The 17179-nt window shown below is 39.1% G+C and overlaps 1 protein-coding gene across 1 annotated transcript in view; it reads right to left on the reverse strand.

The window, feature by feature from the left end:
- grid2 (glutamate receptor, ionotropic, delta 2) overlaps positions 1 to 17179 on the reverse strand; it is a 498322-nt gene that overhangs the window by 233909 nt on the left and 247234 nt on the right. Inside the window, exon 3 of the mRNA XM_086174064.1 lies at positions 12102 to 12389. Coding sequence (XP_086030190.1) covers positions 12102 to 12389 — 288 coding nt within the window. The remainder of the gene's footprint in view (positions 1 to 12101; positions 12390 to 17179) is intronic.

Consider the following 17179-nt stretch of genomic DNA (forward strand, 5'->3'; position numbering starts at 1 on the left):
AAATGCATATTTTCACCCGGTCGATTTTGGAGCAAAATTCAGTTTGTTTCGAAATGATTTCAGACTATAGGAAGGGACCTTCGTGTGAAGGAGAATTATTGTAATAACCGGTCTAGACGATTTTATTGAACCGTCAATGATAATACGAAGAGGAAAGATGCTCAATTAAACACCACTTCCATTCTTGTTATGTCAATATCACTTGCTAATTTTGTTTTTGTTATTTGATCAAGCGTTGCTCTTGTAACGGCTGGATCGTCGTGAACATCCCAAACCCTTCTCCGTGCTGCAATCCGACCCTCCTCTGGTCTGAACACGTGACTGCATCCTCTCTGCAGGAGCCACAACAAAACCATCGTACCTTTTTAAAGCCGTAATGCGACGGCAACACAATCCTCCTCCTCAGTGTCCAGAAACTTTTTTTTTAGCTTTTATCGACATGGGCCTGCATACTCTTTTGCTACCTCCCTCCCTGCTACTTTGTCAAGGATTTTGCACCCATATACAGGACTGTCTCAGAAAATTAGAATATTGTGATAAAGTTCTTTATCTTCTGTAATGCAATTAAAAAGCAAAAATTACTTTTTCATGATATTCTAATATTTTGAGAGGATTTTTGAGTTTTCTTTAGATGTAAGCCATAATCAGCAATATTAAAATAATAAAAGGCTTGCAATATTTCAGTTGATTTGTAATGAATCCAGAATATATGACATTTTGTTTTTGTAATTGCACTACGGAAGATAAAGAACTTAATCACAATATTCTAATTTTCTGAGCCAGTCTTGTATGTGTTTATATATATATATATATATGTGTGTGTGTGTGTGTGTGTGTGCATATGTGTGTATTTATATGTATGTAAACATACATAATATATATACATATGTGTGTGTATATATGTATGCATGAAGGTATACTGTTTGTATGTTTGTTAACATATATACATATATAATGTACATACACATACATATACAGGACCGTCTCAGAAAATTACAATATTGTGATAAAGTTATTTATCCTCTGAAATGCAAATACAAAAACAAAAATGTTATCTATTCTGGATTCATTACAAATCAACTGAAATATTGCAAGCCTTTTATTACTTTAGTATTTGTGATTATGGCTTACATCTTAAGAAAACTCAAAAATCCTATTTCAAAATATTAGAATACCATGAAAAAGTCATTTTTGTTTTTTTTTTAATTGCATTACAGAAGATAAAGAACCTCATCACAATATTCAAATTTTTGGAGATACTCCTCGATATGTGTGTATATGTATGCATGTTTGTATACATGTATACATATGTGTATGTACATGCACACACATGTATATGTATATATACATATCAACTATATATAAACATAAATGTATAATATATATACATACATAGGTTTTTATATATATACATATATGTATACACACACACACACACACACACACACACACATATATATATATATATATTTCAGTAACTTGAATGGCTCTTCATCCATTGGGTTTTCTTTTGTTTGTATGTGAGAGATTCCCTCCCTGCGTAGCACCCATTTATTTAATGTGTGTCTCGGCATCTCCGATCAACAGGATCTGTCACGGATCCAAATCCTGGATCTGCCCATTCGACCGAGTCCACTTGATCTCTATCTGGAGTCATGAGGATGAAACTGGGGTTTCTTGGCCAGAGATGCATTTATCTAATGAGCGCTGAGGAGGGGACTAACAATCAGTCAACACCACTGGGAGGACTAATGCGGAGTTCATTTATGGTAAGAGGCTGCAAGTAGGAAACGAGTCATCTTTGATCTGTGCGTGTTTTGATCTCTTCTTTTTTTTTTTTTTCCCCACCCCCATGTGGCCTTTTACAGTGAAATGATGTCAAATGCTGAATTAAGGGTTGAGATATAAACCCCTCATCTGACAGAGGCAAAACAGATAGATACAAATCTGCTGCGGCCCCAAAAGGAACCCCAGATTGGAGCTGAGCGTTATGCAGTGTGTCGCACATCGGGTATCCCCAAAAAACTGAGCTTGTCATTCATTCATTCATTTATTCCTTATCGAGGACGCTTATCCTGCAGTCGGTCGCCGGTCAATCGCAGGGTCGCGTGTAAACATGCAGCCATTCACACCTCATATAGAGACATCCAACCACCTTCGGACAATTTTTAGGATTCCTAATGAACCTGCAGTGTGTGTTTGGACTGAGGGAGGAAACTTACGCGGGCATGAAAAAAGATAAAAATAATGCAAAAAAAAAACTGCTAAACAGAGATCTTCTCGTTATGAACAGATCATCAAGATGCTACTCATCGTTGGAGAGGAGTAAAGGGAATTGCAAAATCCCATTTTAACAATGTAACTGATTGACATTAAATCACTCATTTATTACTAACAGAAAAACGCACATTTCTTTGAGAAAGTTCGCAGTTGTTGATACATTTATGTCATTGATATTGTCATGTATTGCACTGTTTGTGTGATTGCACTGCACTTTAACTGCAGTTTTCTAACAATTATACAGCGACACAATTGGAAATAATCAGGAACCTGAACAGCATCAAGTAAGTAAAATATTATCATTTTTTTCTTTGGAAAAAACGGAACAATTGTGCAGGTATGAATCGGTAGCCTGCTGAGATTGAAAGGTAAAATTAAAGAGGGAGTTCCTGAGTTGTTTCACTTTTTCCCTGAAAACTAATTGCACGGTTCATATAATTCGTACTCAGTTTCAAACTTTACCGCTACAGGTTCTGATTATATGAGATCCAGGCATTTTAGTGGTTCCTCCCCCTCCCGCGACACCGTCCAAGGCATTACATTTACCTTTTTGATGAGCAGGTGAATGATGATGAAGTCATGAGTACCTGAATAATAACATCTGCTCGTTCCAATTTCTTATTTTCATTTAGCAGATTCTTCATTATACAAATAAGCCTCCCGGAGGAATTCAATTCCATCGTTATTTTACCTTCTTTTCTCAACCTAACATTTAGTTTCAATTTTAATAACCCTGATATCCAAAGCTACTTTGAATACAATCAAATGCTGTTGTTGATTGCTGCCAATCTTTCTCGCTCAGAATAATGACCCCACTAAGAATACTGAATGAGACACACACCTGTGTGTGTGTTAGTGTCAGTGTTTCTTAAGTCGTGTTCTGCAATACCTGATATTCAACGCAAAGGCCAGACTTTCAAAGTAGGTTCATTTCTTTTTGTTTCAGGGATTGATTATATCCTCCATATTGCATTTTATGTGGAAAGAGAGATGCATAAGTGTATTAATAAATATAGTGTAAATATAAAAAATAATTAAAAAAAAAAAAAAAAAAAAATATATATATATATATATATATATATATACATATACGTATATATATTATTTTTTTTCTTTTTTTTTCTGGACAAGAAGCTGCAACTTTTTTCAATGTTGACACTAATTTATGGAATTTTTTGGGGCGAACAAGCTTCATGCCGCCAAAACATTTAGCTTTGTCACATCGGACTACTGAAATTACCGTGAAATTCTTAGGCCGTTCAATTCCGACATCGAAGACGAAATTAATGGTTTTACTGCGCAGGAGGAAAATGACGATAGTGATAAGCTGGAGTTGGACAAAGCAGGGATAGAAAATGGATGGATTGATGGACTTTTCCTTGTGTTATTTATTATTCATCTTTTTCAACAGGCACGGTTTGGAGGAAAAAAAAACAAAAATATTTCCAGCACATATTTATGGATATCATAGGTATGTTTTTAATTACAAGTTGAAAAAATGTTTCTGTTTAAATATCTGAATATCTCATGTTACAACATGGACACCTGTGGTTTATAGATGAGTTTATAGACACATCTATATATTTGTTTATTTTTAGCCAGTGCGGCTTAATAGTCCGGAAAATTATGATGTATATATATATATATATATATATATATACACACAAACACACACTTAATTTCCATATATATCAATATACAGTGGTTTGAAAAAAATATAATGTCATTTATAATGTTAAAATGTTGATATGGCATGATATATCTAACAACAGGTGCAAAAAAAAACCCAAAAACAGGGAATCAATCACATGATCCTTTCCTATAATATGATGCCACAATAACATGTTTGTTAACACATATAAGCATTTGAGGAAGAGGCTATTTTGGCTTGAAACGTCATGCGTCACACTCTATGTAAAATAAAAATCTTTATTTTTGGAGTATTTTTGGTGTGCAGATTTTTTTTTTAAACCTCTTGTCAGATGTGCGTTTTTTTTTTTTCCCTTTTTTTATATTCTATAAATGTAAATGTTATATATACTCTGCATGTTTCAAGTGCATAGTCCTGGACCAATTCCCCGCTGATGTCACACAGGTAATCTATTACTTTCCAACAGTCTAAACAGCGGTTGTGCAAAAGGACATCCAAATCCTATCGAAGGGCATGATGAACTTCAGATCATGAACTTAACCAAACTTCAGTTAACTTTAACACCCTCAAGTGAATCTGAGAAGATTATCCGTCTTATGATTTAATTTGGATGTCCACATGGAGAAGCAGGAGCACTGAATCTTTTGTTTCATTTTAATAAAACATGTTTTATTTCAGCTATTCTTTCTACAAGAGATTAAGAATAAGAACAGCTTTATTTATCCCGAAGGAAATCGTTGTGCCAGAGTTTCAAGTAAAACATAACAATAATAAATAAAAGTAGGAAATTGTATAAGCAAAAAAAAAAAAGGGGGGAATAAGAAATACAAATAAAACTATAAAGTGTCAAAGTCAAGGCTATAAAGTGTTTTAAGGTCTTGAGTGCAAAGATTTGAATATTCCCTGCTCTTAATTACTCTTAATTCCAAAATAAAAGGTGACTTATACATCCAAAATGAAAGATCGCATGCTGTTTCGCAGCCTTTTGGGGACAACTCTTTTTACCGCCTCCAAAACTAAGCATTTATATTACAAAGTGATGTTCGTGAAAGCTAAAGAGAAAACAAACGGGATGACGATAGGGGGGGGGGGGGGGGGGAGTCGATACATAAAAACGATGGGGGAGAGCGAGAAAGAGAGAGCGAGAGAGCTAATAATCAGAAAGCATGTGTTCTCAGTGTCTGGAATGCACCAGTAGAGCTGAAAATAGGGACCAAGACAGGAGCACCGTAGCTTTATTTGAGAGGACACACTTGACTGTCTGTCCACTAAAGAACTCCCCTTTTTCAGGAAGCTAGTCCTTTAGGTACCATTGCTTGTATCTTAAAAGGCCATCTCTCCGTCTCTGTCTGTTCGTCTTTCTTTCTCACGAATAATTGCGCTCTTCCCCTTTTCTCCTTGAAAAAAGGCCATTAGGGAACAATGGCGATATCTTTAAAGGGCTCTTTGTAAATGAAAAGCAGAACTGTCCGACCCGCAGGACCGTGAACCCAACCTGTGATCGCGGAGACGACGGGGGGATTGTAGATAGGTTACCTTGTGTGTGTCGTGTGTGTGTGTCTAAATTGTGTCAACGTAACTAACTGGTATTTGGGAATAGAGTTTTCAGAGCAACCATTAGAGTGAGAGCGGCCATGATACGGAGGAATTTATATTCTACATTATTATTTAGTTGTAATTAAGGTTAAGGTGGGTAAAAAGCCTTTTTCGTATATTCCCTGAATATCTTAAATAGTTGGCGTGCACTATTTTCATTTTGTGGCATTTAATGGTGGCATGATCGTTTCTGAGGTTTTGCACAAAAGTCAAACAAGTACATTTTAAGGAAAGAAGAATAGAGAAAAAAAATAAGTCTGCATTGTAATGTTCATTTTTTTTCTCTGTAGATTCACCAAGTGTTGTCTAAACCTTTGTTGTGATAAAGGTTTAAAATTCAAGTTGCATTATGGGTGAAGGACATGCACGTGCGCTTTGCACGAGTGCATTAAAAAAAAAAAAGGAAACCAAGATATAGCATGGCGGAGGAAGGAAGCAGCTACGGCCGAGGTACAATAATAAAAAGAAAAAAAAAGAATCAACACAATTTATAGGCATTTGTGGGCAACATTTTTTTTTATTTCTTTTTTTTATGAAATTCACGGGAGGTGTCAAGTGGACTAGACCCGTTATTTTTGTAAAACCTGTAATGCAAAAATAAATGTGAAAAAAATTAAATGTAAAAAAAAACTCCACTAATCTGAGGAACAATGTAAGCCAATCGCTAGATGAGCTTAAGTTAGCTGGTGACTCCGCCCGACCAAAGATCGACAAATCCGTGGGAAAGGTGCCGTCAGAGGCCGAGACAGTCCAGAGGATAACTCAGTGTATCGACACTTTCACAACAAAACACCTAAGCCCTCGTTGCATCGCCAAGAATGTTGCGTTTCACCAACTGGATAAGATGCTGCATCAAGATGCTACAAACCAATCTCAGACTGGTGAATTGTAAACAAATCAAATAGTGAGTGCAGTAAGTATCTAAAGCGGCTTTGGGTTGATGTAATCGGGGACTTTGCAGTGTCTGACTTTTGTACGTGCTTTTATTTTCCAAGGGGTGGTTTAACTGAAATGTTCTGTCAGTTGGTCCGTCAGAGACATCCATCAGATATTTACAGCTGATACAGCTGTTCGGCCCAGATAATCTCTCCAGCCTCTCACACCTTTTTTTTTTTTTTTTATTGGCAATGTGTTTCTGAATAAATCACTTTCAAAATACTGCAGCTTGCTCGCATATCAATAAATAGCTGCGGTCGCAAATTTCCTTATCTTGTACAGACCTCTCGGGAAAAGCGACCCGCCACAAGTTTAAAATCAAGCACGGCAAAGCTGTTTTCGTGTTTAGCTATAGAAACAACGCGAGGATATACAAGGTAATCGTTGAGCAATTTTAGCTGAAGACCAATCTCGACTTTGCTGCTCATAACAGACTCTTTGGGTTGTTTCCGGACTACATTTTTTAACTTGTTTTTTTGGTTTCCTGTCTTCACAACCCTTATCCAACCCTTCACCCTGTCATTCATAGGTTGTCCAGAGATTCAAACATTCACTCTGTCCTTCACATAAGGAAATTCAGCATCTCCTATTTGCCTGCTGCATGTTTTTGGACTGTGGGAGGATCCAACCGCGAATCTTTTCGCTTTAAGACGCTAGAACAAGCCGCAGCACCACCTATGCTGCTTTATACTGTTACGTTTGCCCTATAAAACCCCTTTGATAAACAATATGCATAAAAAATGTGCTATATAAATACATTTCCTTGCCTGAGACTGGCATCTGAGGTGTAGGGTCCCAGTAGCCAACATATAATACGTGTTTATTATAAAATCCTTGACGTATCCCATTCATTAACGCTTCTTGACCATGACATATGTGGTTCACTGATGCTTTGATGCCTTGAACAATTAAGGTCAACCCACGAGTTTGTTTCCCAGTGGGATCCCGATACGGAGATCCACCGAATACCAATGCATGCAACATTTCTCAACTTAAACGCAATGGAAAATAAATCAACATAGTATTAGAAACATGGGAAAACTAATACAACTCTCTCTACGGGTTAATATTTCTTTGTTATTCGGGCACCTTTGTGCATTAGTCAATAGGGGAAATCACAATAGAAACAATTTTGATTTGGGGCGTCTAATTAAAAAAATAGGGGGATGCTAACGTAGCCACTGCATCTTATATTATGCACTCATAATAGCTCTTAAAGGATTACTATCTAGTCACCATAATGTAGAATTAGTGGGAACCCTGAGCTTGTTTCCCATCTGGGGTTGATGGTGACACCCGAAGTGCGTTCCAGTTGACCCTGTAACCGTGTTTTGCTCCTCAAAAACTGCTTTTGTCCTTCATGCTCGTGTTTTTTTTTCTTAGAGAAAAAAAATCCAAGGGCTTTTTTGTCATGCGGGTTGCTTGGTTTCAGGGTTTCGTGGCTTCGCTGGCCGGCTATGAGCCGCTCCCTGGATATTATGAAGTGCATGTGTGGAGCGGGTGAATCACCTGGAAGGGAGATTCTTGGAATTTTCATTTGAATGCGGCTTTATTTTTGTTGTTACTCTCAGACCCCTCTGGTCTCTCAAATGGGTCTTTTTCCCTCTTCAAATAAACTCTCAAGTGAGATTAGTTTCAGCGTGGGTTCGCTTGCCAATGACCTGATGCGTGGAAAAACCCTACGGTTGAGTCAAGCCCGCGCCTGAGGCGCCGGGGGAAGTGGCAATTTTGGCAAAAATAGAAAATAACCAGGAGACATATGAAAATTAAATACATTTAATTTTGAACTTTCCTGAGAGAATTTTCCGTATAAATCAGGATGTACCTTATTTTAGAGTCATAAAAAAAAAAACAGTCCATGACCAGTAGAAGAGTTTGATATCATCAAGGTTTCTGGTAAATAATTTTTTTTCAATAAATTCAACTATTCTTGCAGCTGAACATCTTCGTCTGCACGGTAAACTTACTTAAAATGAGTTGGTGTCCTGAAATAACCCAAAGTCATTGACCGAAAAGTGTAAACAATTGGCTCCACCGGCCGAATATCATTCAGTTTGTTTGCCGTTGTTTTTTTTTCCCTCCAACTGATGCTCTGCTGATAGGATTTAAGGTGGAATTACCTTCATGTATTTAACAGAGAATAATTGTGAAAATGCCCCGGCTTGTATAATTTGAGTCCCATTCGGTCTCATTAAGATGCACAAATCTAATACAGAAGAACTCAAACTATCTTTAATTGTTTGGAGCTTTTCAGATAATTTGCTTAAATCTTATAATTTGGTATTTCGATGCCCAACATGATTCACTCCCCCAAAGCGTTGCTGCAGCAAATTCTTTGTATCAATTTCGCAACACGGAGTGAAACCGCTCCACACTGGATGGAAAAGAGGATGCAAGTTTTATCCATAAACTCAAAACTTTACAACTGCACACTGTTTGCTGCAGAGTGTAGCTGTAGTGGATCCCAGTGTGCAGCTGCACTAGCAAATATTTTGCCAGAACCGCAAATCACAGAGGAAAAAAAACCTTGGAAAAGGAAAATCGTGGGTTTATGTAATGATAGCATCCCGCTTGGCCGCACAACACTTGTTAAAAGTTCAAGGTTTGAAAGATAAATTTTGAAGAATACTGAGACGCCATAACTGTCACCCCTCCAGTTCACTGTTGTTCAGTAGGTTAAAGCAGAAACCGGAGGACTTGGACGGATCGCACTCAAGAGCATCGGCACTGCAGACATGCCAGCCGATATTTAATGAAACAACATTTACCTGTGTGAGTTTGTCATATTCAACAATTTGCATTTTAGAGGATTTACAAGGCAGCCGCACATGTCGGCCAGATTTCACTCAATAGATCGACTTCTGATACGAATATCTGGGAAATCAGAATAATGATCAGCATTTTCTTATTGTGGGGTTTGGTGATAGATGGCTCCGAGGGGGTTCTCTGGAGAGTGAGCCCCAAAGTATTCTACAACAAAAAAAAAAAAAATCTGTGAAAACTACAGGACAGCGTGTAGCAACGTACGGTACATTTCCATTTTCGATTTGCATTTCCTTTGACTGTTTTATTTGTGTGTTATATTTCTGATTGGTTGCTGTGTTACATGCCCCCTCATTTAACTTTATATTTAACTTTCTTTAACCTTGTCGGTCCCAGCCCACACACATCCTACCTATTTTTCTTTATTTCTTTTTTCTTGTCATTGCTACTGTCACTCTATTTATATTGTTGTTTCGTTCTGGTCGTCTATTTTTCACCCTTACCGTTCCTGTTGTCCATTCTTATCCCTGATGTTGTTGCTGTTGTTATTCTCCCTGCTGTCTATTTATTCGTGGATGTCTTTGCTATCCTCTGTCTCTCAATTTATATTTTTATTGATATTTATTTTTGAAATTATAACCGTTACACTGCTGTGACAAAAGATGGGGATCAATACATTTTATCTTATCTGAAGTGACCACCAGGAAACCTAAATTAAACAGAGGTGGTTGACACCACGTCTCCTCCTTAGAGATTTGAACTGGCAATGCCAGACCAACCATCTTTAAAATCGTAAGAAAGGGCTGATCCAGTCACAGCATGCTGCATGGAAACGCGTCCACGGAAACAGCATGGTGTCGGTTCCGAGCCATCGGCCACAAGTTGCTCGAACCGCCGCCCTTTTGACATGCAAGTTTATGCTCTCCGAGCCCATCGGGAGCAACATCCTGCTAGAAAGACTGGCGATTCTATCATCAGTTATAAAACCAGGAACCTCACAGCTGTTGATGGTCCTGCCACACTGGTGGAAAAACATCAGGTTCCCGCACAGCGATGATCGTCGGATGCGGAATACGAATGCCGGCGACCAACGAAGCAGAACGGCTTCCATATTTCCTGAGGATATTCAGAAACCCGCAGTTTAGCTAAGACACTGTTGGTGTCCTACCGCTGCCGCTACTTGGAAAGATTTGCTGAACTACGGTCTCGCCGCATGGTTTGCAAGGTCTGCTCCACTAAACACAAAAAAGCACTCCGGAGGATCAAATCCGAAACATCAGCAGTTGCCCTTTCCCATTCCTTGAGGACATCTCGAGAACTGACGGCTTAAAAAAAGAGCTTAAAACATTCAAATACTCAGCCGAGGCATCACCCGTTCAAATTGTTGTCTTCAGTAAGCTGGTTTATGGTCATTAAATCCAGACAAATAGACTAAAAAAAACATTTTATCCCCAAGACATTTCTCAGCTCAGTATGAACACTGGCAATAAAGACGGGAATTTTGGTAGGACTGTGTAATGGTGATGTTTCTGTTTGTTTTAGTGTCCATTGTTTCCACCGTGTTGCTCTATTTTTTTTTTCCACATTGCGATTTGCTTATGAAATAAAAATTTCACAATGTGTACTCAATGCGCACCGGCTACCACGAAATGCGAGGAAACCGGCAATAATAAGAGAGTCTCTGCAGAAGAGAAGCCATGACACTGAAGACATGCAGTGGCATTTTATAAAAGAGGAACAGAATATCTGCAGTGTAATGACAAAGTTAATGTACTGGAAAGAGAACTGAAATAAAGCCCAAAGAGAATAGGGGTGAAATGAGTTAATATACATGTAGACAGACCGATATGTCAACAGATGTCACGTATTTGTATCTGCCTGCATTTTCCTCCTGTGCATATGCACACACATGGCCAAGGCTGCCAGTGAGACCCTATTTAAGTGGTGGAGAGAAAATAGGAAAGGTTTTATTTTTAATTTGACTATTAGCTTGTCATGTCATGCTTTGAAACCATTGATGTTTTTTTTTTTTTTTTTTCCATCTGGTTGCATAGATTTGACTTCTTTCTCTATGTCACGTGTCAAACTCAAGGCCCGCGGGCCAAATTTGGCCCGCCACTTCATTTTATGCGGCCTGCGAGAAGGTCTTAAAATGTCAGGTTGTCTCAAAATAAATAAGTCAAACACGTGCATTGACCATAAACTACATTTCCCGCAATTCATGCCGATCATGTGACTTGCAAAGTGATGGTCATCTGCCATTCAATTGCAGCGTATCCACAACAATGCCATTTTCAATAAGTGGAATTGGGAAACACAATGATCCCTTAATGTCTAAGAAGAGAAAAGTTGATACAGATGGAAAGCTGTTTCAAGAAAGATGGGAAGGCGACCATGTTTGTACTTGAAGGAGAAAAAAACGGTACATCTTTCGTGTTATAATGCAACATTGATTGTCAAAGAGGACGATCTACATCGATATTTTGACGCCAAACACAAAGCTAAGTATGCTAAAGTTAGCACTCCGGATAAACCGGAAAAACCAAACTACGATGGCAGCAGAATGTGTTCACATCTTTTCATATGCAACGTTTTGGATTCGAATGAGTAATAAATTCAGAGTTATTTAACATTAAGGAGTAGCTACATTTATTTTACATTGCATTTGGTTACATTTAGTTATATTTATATTATAACCGTTACACGTGGCCCTTTGAGAGCAACCATTATGGCTGATGCGAGCTAAATATCCTTTTTTATGTCTCATACCAGTGAGTAAAAATAGTAGGAACGTGTCTTAAACGAATAAAGATATTTGTATAGCTAATCTAATAAAACCGACGTGTACGTAAAGCTTTCATGAAAATATTCTCACCAAAGTCGGAATCGTAGAAGAGGATGAACTTCTGCCAGCTGTACTCGGACACCACCTGCATGATGACCTCATTTAGATAGACAGGAGGGCGGACCATGAGCGTGTAGTCGTCGGTTCCGGGGACGCGACTGGTCGGTGGACAGGTAGAGCGCGGCGTTCCTGCCGGGGAGCGCTGGATAAAGAGGTGAGGGATGTGCATGGCGTCCGCGAGGGTCTGGAGGCTGCCGGCGGACATGCAGCCGATCGAGCTGACCAACGCCAGGATGCCGCGGTTCATCAGCTCGCACGCTGGGAGAGAAGTAGTTGAGAGAGAAGGAGGGGAAAAAAAAAAAAAAAAAAAAAAAGTTACATTATTTGTGTTATTCTATTTCCCGTCTTTGTCGCCGGTGGTACAAAAATATCCAAACAACTGTGAGCAACTCCGGATCAGATTTAAAATCTTCTATTTATGGCAAGAACACACCAAGACAACACATTAATCTTCTCCAGTTACCCTGCTGTAGCTGCCGAGTAGAATTTTATTTCATTTATTTATTTTTTTTTTCTATTTATTTCCGGAAAACGTCTTCAGCCCGCTTACACGTTCACCGTACAGTCGCAGGAGAAGGCGAGGTTTTTCATAGTAACGCACTCCCCTGCGCCGCCACGACTAAATATACAGAGGAACAGAAGCACTGAAAGAAGTGAATACAGGAGAAGAAGAGCAGAATGTAGCAGCGGAGACGTCCTTCCCGACCCTCATAGCAACCGCTCGCTCCTGATTTCTCCGGTCGGAGCAGAAGGCCGCCCATATCGGGCTCCGGACGCCGCCGAGGTTTTCCGCTCAGTTAAAACGTTTCCTCGTTTGGCTCGTTTGAGGGAATGTTGGGTTTCCGCGAATCGTTCCGGACCTGCTCTGAAATTGGAAAGCGTCACGAGACAACCGTGTTGTGATTTGGCGCGCCATAAATAAAATCTGACGTTGATTTATAACTCATTCTTAGGTAACGATGCAAGACGCAAAGATAATATACATAATGAGGAAATACAGTCTGTAATTATTGACTGATTCATTAATTTCTTGTCGTAATGCATTAATTTCTTGCCCTTTCTGGGCGGCTGTGGCTCACTGGGTGGAGCCGGAGTCCCTTTTAATCAGAAGGCCGTCGGTTTGATACGTCTCTCCTCCTGTTTGCATGCCAAAACGTCCTTGGCCAAGACACTGAACCCAAAGTTGCTCCCGACGGCCCGGTTAACACCTTGCGTGACAGCTCTGCCTCTATTCATATGTGTGTGTGTGTGTGTGTGTGTGTGTGAATGGGTGAATGCGCTTTGACACTGCAAGGCGTGAAGGCGCCATAATTCAAAATAAAAATGAGGACAAAACTCATCTAGAGCCTGAATAACCTTCCGTTTGATGACAAACATGACTTTCCTGACACAAAACAGCATTTAATTACTGCGTCACCAGAATACAAGCTTGATTGTATTATCGAATTGTAGCTTTACATCCACCATCGGGAGTAAAAGAAGATTAATACAAGAAATGTATTGGAAATGGAACTTAAAATGTAAAATGGAAATTAGCTATGAGCTACAATCTGGTACAAACATCTCTGCCTCTGTGCTTAATGTAATTGCACACTGTCCTAATAAACTTCAAAACAAACAAACAATGAAATATAATAATGAGTTGAGCTGGGCATTTTGTGTAAATGTACACGTCGGTAAATATTCTGGCTCTACTTTTGGTTTCAAGTTCTATCATAAGTTTTTGAAATATGCCATTCATTATAGAAACACTATTCAGAACCTCCATTTTTTCGTTCTCTTCTGCTTGAATTCTCCTCAGCTCCAGCGTTTTTCGCTCCCGTGTACTCGTTTCCACTTTTCCATCCTCCCCGAAACCCGTGGCGCTGTCAAAACACCTCTACCCCCTACCCTCTAAACCCACTCCCCCGTTATCTCCCTTCTTGTCTAATACCGCCCCTTAGAGTGCTTACCTTTCAGATGCAATCTTTTCATATTTGCAGGTTTGCAGTGATTTTATGTTAGTTGCCTCACGGCGTCCCTGATTACGGTATGCTGTGATCACTTTGGATTCAGACGCCTCGCTCCTCCGCCGCCCTTCAAAAAACACTTCTTCGGGACATTTCAAAATCCCACCCACAAATCTCTTTCCCTCATCTTTACTTGTTTGTCATTTTTTCTTCTCGTCACATATTTACCCCCATGGCAAGGCACAAATCCATCTATCCTGTCCCCCCTCCGTTCACCCCTGCCATCTTTATTCATCGGCTCTTCGTTCCATCGCTATTATTTTTATTTCCCGTGTATTCGTCTCTCTGATACCTCTAGCACGTTTTAGCGCCATTTACATCTTTCATCACTTTTCGAGTCTCAGTGTCCTTCACAGCGCTCTCGACACCAGACGTATGAGTTTATTGCACTTTCAATTTTTGTAACGTCCATCAGCCGCGATTAAAAAAGGAAAAGACTTAAGGAAGAGAAAAGGGAATGAAGATTCAGACACGAGAGAAACATGCAAACGGTTCGACGGCCGTGCACGATGGATAAAAAGTACAATCTGTAATCTGTGTCTAATCTGTAATCTCACAACTTTGCAAAAGACGAGTTTAACATTTTGATTAATCCGCTTTGTGGAAAAATTGAGATTATATTTACCATGCCGTCAATCCAATAAGATTAGAAGATGTTAAAGTAGCTAAACCGTCAAATGCGCGTCCCAATCCTACGATTTGCAGTTGTTAAGCGTAAAATGAGCGACGGCATTGATCAGCCCCTCAAACAAAAGTCAATTTACAAATTGAAAACTGTCGAATGAATTATTAAACTGAGCTGCGTCTTTTGCGTACATACCGCCCGGCCGCTTTGCACATGCACGCGCGCACACAGATGAAACGGCTTACATATCCCTTCTACAGCGGTTACACTAAACCACATGCTTTCTTCTCTTTGCTATAATGCATTAGCTTAGCATAATCAAGGCTTTTGCTAATGGAAGGCTTCGCTAATTCTGTACTCATTAGGGCACTTTGGAGAATTAGTGTCCTCATCCCCTTTACATCACACATAGTCAGCAGGGGATTCTAAGCAATAGGCTCATTATTGCTCTTTTCTAATGACTTAAAGGCCCTATTACATTTACCCAGCAAAGGCTCTAAAATCAGCAACAGTTACGGAGAAAAAAAAAAAAAAAAAAAGCAATAGGGGGTTTGCTGCTTCAGCAGTCATCTGAGATTTAAATAATTCTCACAAAAACATACTACTTGCAGGACCTGCTTAGGAATTAGCTGGCTGTAAAATCTATCCTCACGCTGCGTTGCTGGCACACAGTCGAGTCGGAGCACATGCGTAAAGCGCACAGAGGCAGAGGTTTGTAGGAGGAAAGAAAATATTTGGAATTGTTTTATTATAATCACTCACCACGACACACTCACTCATGAGACCGCTGAACCATATACAGTATGTGCATGCATGCATGCATGCATTTACAGTTTTTGTTTTGATAGCCGAGCGAAAACACATGCACGTGGTAACTTGCTTTGCGTTGATATAACTTATTTACAGATTCTGTATCGTGAAGTGCTTTCTCAACCTTGTAAACCTGCAATCATTTTTGATGCATGACCTTTGTACCCAAGAGTATTGTACATGTGTTTGCAACAGAGCATGCTATTAAGCGCTCTCTAGCTTGTTGATCTGCCACAATAAATGGACTTCATGCACTTCACCTGCATCGGGGTATGAAAAATGTGTGTGTGTGTGTGTGTGTGTGTGTGATAGAGGTTTTCTCTCATAACACACTGCATTCACCAAACAAGCTTTTTCACACCATCCCAAAGTTTTGTTATCCAGTGCCGAAAAAAAAAAACAACAAAAAAATCAATACATGCAGAAACTTAATATGTTAGTATCACGAATAAAGCTCGCTTGATATTGAAAGTAATTACTTTGCAGGTGGAAGTAATCGCTTTGATGCTTTGTAATGCACAACAAAGGTGGTCTGTGCTTGGTTTAGTATTAAAATAAGAATTAGAGCAAAATTAAACAGTGAATGAGCATAAATACTTGGAAATGACAGTCAAATTTTCTATTTTTCACTGTTGTTCAGTTCCAATTAAATTAAAAATTCAACATAAAAACAAATATACTAGTATAAACCATGATGATGATCACAAAAATACATAAATTGATAAATACATAGATCATCTTTTGGGTGTGGCCTTCTGCAAGATATCAAATTCCAGGTGTTTTTGTCACCATTCTTTTGCGTCTGTTTCTGCACATGCGTGTATTAATTGCTGAATGACAATGCAAAGCAGCTCATCTGATGCTAATAGAGTTGCAAAGGGAAAAGAATAGAATATAACAAGATGAAATAAAACATGAAACAATATTTGAAGATCATCCTTGCCATTGTCGACACTGACAAGCACCAACGCGATAAGCCCAACAACTTATTCAATCGATATGATTTATGCGCCGCTCCCTTAAACCACTACAAATCTCTAACTGTGCAATTAGCACTTTGACACACTGTGTCTCCCTCAATCCCGAATCCAAATGTACGATCACTTGATGCTTGAATTGAAAATATATCGATATCTGTCACTGTAGGTCTACATCCTTTATCTTGTGTATTTTATTGTTCCATTATGTACGGCTCCAAACTGCTGCAATATAAGTCCAAACTAAGAGTGACAGAGAGAGATGCTTGCTCACATTGTTGGCAAGCTGAAAAATACACACCGGGCTGTATTCCGGTCACCGTCAGCGCGTGGACTCTTGGTTTGCTGGTGTTTTTCTCCTCCGGGGAATTAGCGCTTGAATTAATGTGGTTTGGGAGGTAGAACGAGTAAGACAACATGCTTTTCTGCCTTCATCTCTCTAGAATGTTATCACTCGGTGAAAGTATCAAAAACCAAAATCAAAAGTTGAAAACTACCCATGCTGCTAACGGTGCTTCCACAATGATTGAGATTTTTTTTTTTCACTCATCTTTTACCCCTTTCCCACAACAGTCACACACCTTAAAAATAGTCTTATTTTTTGGGATTAATTACATTTTGCATGGC

The sequence above is a fragment of the Fistularia commersonii genome, chromosome 26 (assembly GCF_037954325.1).
Source record: "Fistularia commersonii isolate RoL2024-O1a breed Wild chromosome 26, RoL_Fcom_v1.0, whole genome shotgun sequence".
Lineage (NCBI taxonomy): Eukaryota > Metazoa > Chordata > Actinopteri > Syngnathiformes > Fistulariidae > Fistularia > Fistularia commersonii.